Source organism: Triticum aestivum, chromosome 2B, assembly GCF_018294505.1.
Source record: "Triticum aestivum cultivar Chinese Spring chromosome 2B, IWGSC CS RefSeq v2.1, whole genome shotgun sequence".
In the NCBI taxonomy this organism is placed as follows: domain Eukaryota; kingdom Viridiplantae; phylum Streptophyta; class Magnoliopsida; order Poales; family Poaceae; genus Triticum; species Triticum aestivum.
The window spans coordinates 86,619,677-86,624,361 of NC_057798.1; the positions used below are offsets into that span (position 1 = coordinate 86,619,677).

Below are 4,685 nucleotides of genomic sequence, written 5' to 3' on the forward strand. Positions count from 1 at the left end.
GTGACACTAAGGCCGCGTTTGGATTACCGTGTTTCCTTCCGATACACCTGTAAAAAATACACGCCCCCGTACGTTTGTATCTTTTCCGGCCGCAAATTAGTCTAGCCCTGTAAAATACACTTGTAAAATTCACACACCTGTATTAAGTTACACTCAATCCAAGCGCGGCCTAATGGTGTAATTAACTCTATTTCCGCCTCCACCATCCTTTGTCACTCTACTCTGCTTTTGCTTCTGTAGTTCTTCCTCCTCCGCTCCTGTTCCCTTCCGGAATCGAAGAGATGAGATCAATCTCTATGTGATTCATCCGTCTCCGTCTCCGCCTCAGTCTCCTACTGCGCAATCCGTGTCGGTCTTCCAGTACCAACTCCACCGCAGCTCCGATAAATACTAGTAGCAGTAGTGTTAGATCCCATCGAGATGTCAGACGACGGTCTTCTTCAATCTTTGTTCGGCAAGTTCTATCACGACGAGTCCCTGCGTCCTCCGCCGGAAAGCGGCGATGACGGGGAAGGGGAGGATGATTGCTGGGACCGGCGTGAAGCCCTCGTCGACAACGCCGCGTACATGATCGACGAGCGCAACCACACCACCGCGAGCTGCCCCATCGCCAGGAAGGTCAGGGGCGGCGGCGTCAAGCAGGACATGATGCAGGTCACCTTCTGCCTCTCCCGGCCACCACGTGTTTCATACTTCTGCATGTCCTACGCCAGCAGGGACCCCAGCCAGTTCCGCTGCGAGCCCACCATCTTCGCGGCGGAGGGTAACCTCGCCGTCATCGGCCTGATACACAACTGGACCTTCCACAACGCGCGGAGCTGCGTCTATTTCGTCTACCGCGCCCCAGTCCTTGGCAATGAAGGCCCTCTTCTCACGCTGCTTCCGCACCCTCCCAGCGAGGTGTTTCCGGAGCAGTATGAATCTGAATGCCAGTTGGGCCATAACGAAATTGGCATCCTCCGCTACGGTTCCGCTTCCACCCCTGCCCCTGCCCTTGCCGGCCGTCCCAAATCCGACACCATCGGCGACGACTATGAATATGATGCCTACAAGATCGCAACGCTTTGCTACTATGGTACTAATCAGTACGTACTCTACATCTACGATTCCGTCGCTGACGCTTGGAGCCGCGCATCCGCTGCCTTTCCACGGCCGCAGAACGCTCCTCCCGAGCATCTCTGCGACAGGGTCATCACCGTGGGAGGCGCCATGGGCTGGGTCGACCTCTCGCATGGCATGATCCTTTGCGACGTGCATGTCCCCTCTCCTGCTGGGCCCGGCCCCAGGATGCTCCGCTACGTGCCGCTGCCGGAGACAATGCAGCCGGACAACGACCTCCGTTTTCGTGCCATCTCGTCCTTCTTCCGGGACATCGCCGTGGTGAACGGTCGGATCAAGTTCGTCGACCTTCAGCTCCATGCCAGCCCGGGCTCGCGCACCCCGAATGGCTGGACGGCCGTTACATGGAGCATGGCGCCCGGTGATTCGGGTTTCACCAAGGAGAGGGAGCTGAATTCCCGTGATATGGTCAACCCCATGGAGCCGTCCCTGTTTGTTGCTCACCCCACGCTCAGCTCCCATGATGATGATGTCCTCTACCTGATGACCAAGACCAGCATGGATGACAGTGCGTCACAGGTGATCGCCGTTAACATGAAGAACAAGAAGCTGGAGCAAGCCGCAAAATACACCACGCAGAGAGAAGCTTGCATGGACTTCGCGTACACGCGCACTACCATCTCCAACTTTCTCGGTCGAGGTACCCTTTTCACCACTCTCTGATAGGATCCACATTTTTCAACGACGTATGTCGCACTAGCAGGCTGAGTGTTGATTGTTTGATTTTTAGACTTGTCTTTTCCAAACTCATACATGAGGCTTTCTTTGGTTTGTGCAGATTCAAAGGGCAACGCAAAGCGACCCGGACCGGTGTTACAGGGATCCTTTCGGAAGAAGCTGCATGCGATCAATCCCAGCAACGATCTGCCTACGCTGGGTGATGAAGGGGACACTATGGACTGGGAATAGATGTGAATTCATGTTTGGGTAGGGCACTGTTGTTTTTCGTGGCCAATAATAATATCAATGTTAGAATAATCCGAGACGCTTCATTTGTCGAGTACCAAGCAATCACGCGAGGCATGATACGGAAATTTGTTAATGAGGTACACCGACAATGGAGCCTCAAACCACATGCGCGGACCATTTGGTTGCTGGAAACGGAGCCTCAAACAACAGTTGGGAGACCAGAGCGTCTTCGCCGAGCTCAGCAAATCCATCACCGACACTATCCATTTCGGCGACGGCTCGGTGGTGAAGACCCATGGTCGTGGGACGATCGCCTTCACCGTCGACAGTGGCGTGCAACACGCTTTCATCGACGTCCCGTTCATACCACACTTTGAAGAGCAGCGTGGTGAGCCTTCACTTAGAAAACCGAGGACTTCTAGCCAAGCTTCACATGTGTCATGTAAAACTGATTTTCGTCATCGAAAATGTTCTTGGTGACGGGATTCAGCCGTCACCCGTCACCCCATCGTTACTGAAGCGCCATCACAAAATCTTAAATCTTGACGGTCCCACTTTTTCTGTCACCTAAGACGTGAAACCAATTTTGTCACAGAAGCCCATTTTCGGTGACGACAAGACTGTCACCTTTGATTGGCTGATTTGTCACCTAAGATTGTTTTAATTTGGTGACGACAATCAATCACTATTAATAGGTTCATTAGTTCGATCAGTCAACAATTATGTTGACGTGGCTGCTTCAATGTGGGTCTGGCTGAATTTTTTTTACCGGGGACCGGTAGAGTGTCAGGTTTGAACGGTCAATGGTACTGGCATATGGGCCTAGTACACGCTAATGTGGCTACTTACATATGGGTCAAGAATGAACTTTTCTTTGACAGTGATCATCACCAACAGTTACGATGATGGCGTTTGACTAGTCAGTAATTCAGACATATGGGTCGGGTGAGATGCTGACGTGGTTGCTGCCAAGTGGGTCCAGACGTGGGTGATGTGGATTCTTACATGTGGGTCCATAAGTTGGCGACGACATACATAACCGTTATAGTTTGTAGACGCGATCAATTTGTTTTATATTGCAATATTCGTATTTTGAGAATTTTAATATGAATTTATGCAAAATTTGGATTTGAATGCAAATTTAGCTCTCGCATCTGTGATTAAATCGCAAACTTGACAATTGTCAAACAAATTGTGTGAAACATTGCAAAAACCAACCATGGGACAGAGTCACACAATCAAATAAGACACATGACACAGTTTCATGACCATCAAACAATGCACTAGTATGATGGGGTGTTTGTTTAGCTACAGCCATGGGATGCTGGCGACGACACCCTAGCGATGAACTTAAGCATTCCATCAATATCATTTAGCCTCTTTTAAAGTCAAAATTTTCTCTTCCTTGATATTGTTGCCAGCATCAATTTCTTCATGCTGGTCTACAAGGGCAATCTTGATAGATTCAAGATGTTGATGCAACTCTACCAGGGAAATTCTCAGAGCTTATATTTCATCATGCTACTCTTGCAGCCCTTTTTGACGGCTTCGAGTCAAAGCTCCTACCTCAAGTTTTGATGGACCTTCAAGGTTCTACAAAGGAAGATCCTACATCAAGTCACCAAACTATCTTAATTAACCTCTCGAACATTACCATGAACATTTTTTTATGGCCTCAGGCTCATCACCAAAAATAAGATCATGAAGTGAGCTTACCTATCAGTCAAATGTATATCCTCCGACCATCGGGCATCAACTCCTTTTCATCCTGACTTCTGAACCGATTTCCTACAAAGCTAGGAAGTCATTGTTCATCATCATTAATATGACACAGATGACAATAATATTGTAGCAGGCCTGCAAAATGTTTAATTGATAAGAAACATCAACAATCACACAAAGCCTAAAACGACTGGAAATAAACATTTGAAATGACTTAATTAGGTTGGGATGGAATTCAAGACAAGAAACTACTTTGTCTTGAGACTCATTCTTTTCTTATGAAATAAATTGCAAGATCCATTCTTTTCTTATGGAATAAATTGCGAGATCTGAGACAACATATATTGAAGTTCCCAATCTTGAACTAACTCCGCGTCATCCTGGTGATAAATGACATGCAAATGATTGTGAGCGTGCTTCACAAAATTTCTTTAATAGTTCGGATAAGCGAGAGATGTATCACTAAATTTATCTTCTTCGTTAACACTCTTTCCCTTGTCGTCCATTTACGTCATAGGTGAACACACCTTTAAGGATTGGAGCAGAGTGGCCCGCACACATGCACGAGCAATACCTACATCTAGTTTACTTTTATATCAAACTCCTATACAAAATTAGACTACACTATACTTATGATGCCATATGATGTATTTTATTTTCATTTTTATTATCTCTTTTATAAAATACATGATGTCCTTTATATTTGGTGATTCAATTTTTCTATCATTGGCAATTAGTAGGCAAAACTTGTTGAAATTAAATTAGATAAAAATTCAAGATTTTGTATTTTTGGGAAAAGCATAATTGTTATTTATTTGTAGTGCATACTTGTAAGGTTAAGTTACAAGTTGGATATTGTGTAAAACATCATGCACTTTGGAAGGGCAAGTATACTACTTTAACAAATGTACCTCATGTAATATTTATATATGCTT

General features: G+C 46.4%; 1 protein-coding gene across 1 annotated transcript; it reads left to right on the forward strand.

Annotated features, from left to right (window-relative positions):
• The first annotated feature begins 240 nt into the window (after positions 1 to 240).
• Positions 241 to 2,111, forward strand: LOC123040579 (uncharacterized). The gene is made up of 2 exons (XM_044463382.1): positions 241 to 1,759; positions 1,898 to 2,111. Exons 1-2 carry the CDS (start codon positions 421 to 423, stop codon positions 2,026 to 2,028), a joined length of 1,470 nt encoding a protein of 489 aa, XP_044319317.1. The 5' UTR covers positions 241 to 420; the 3' UTR covers positions 2,029 to 2,111.
• Positions 2,112 to 4,685: the final 2,574 nt, after the last annotated feature.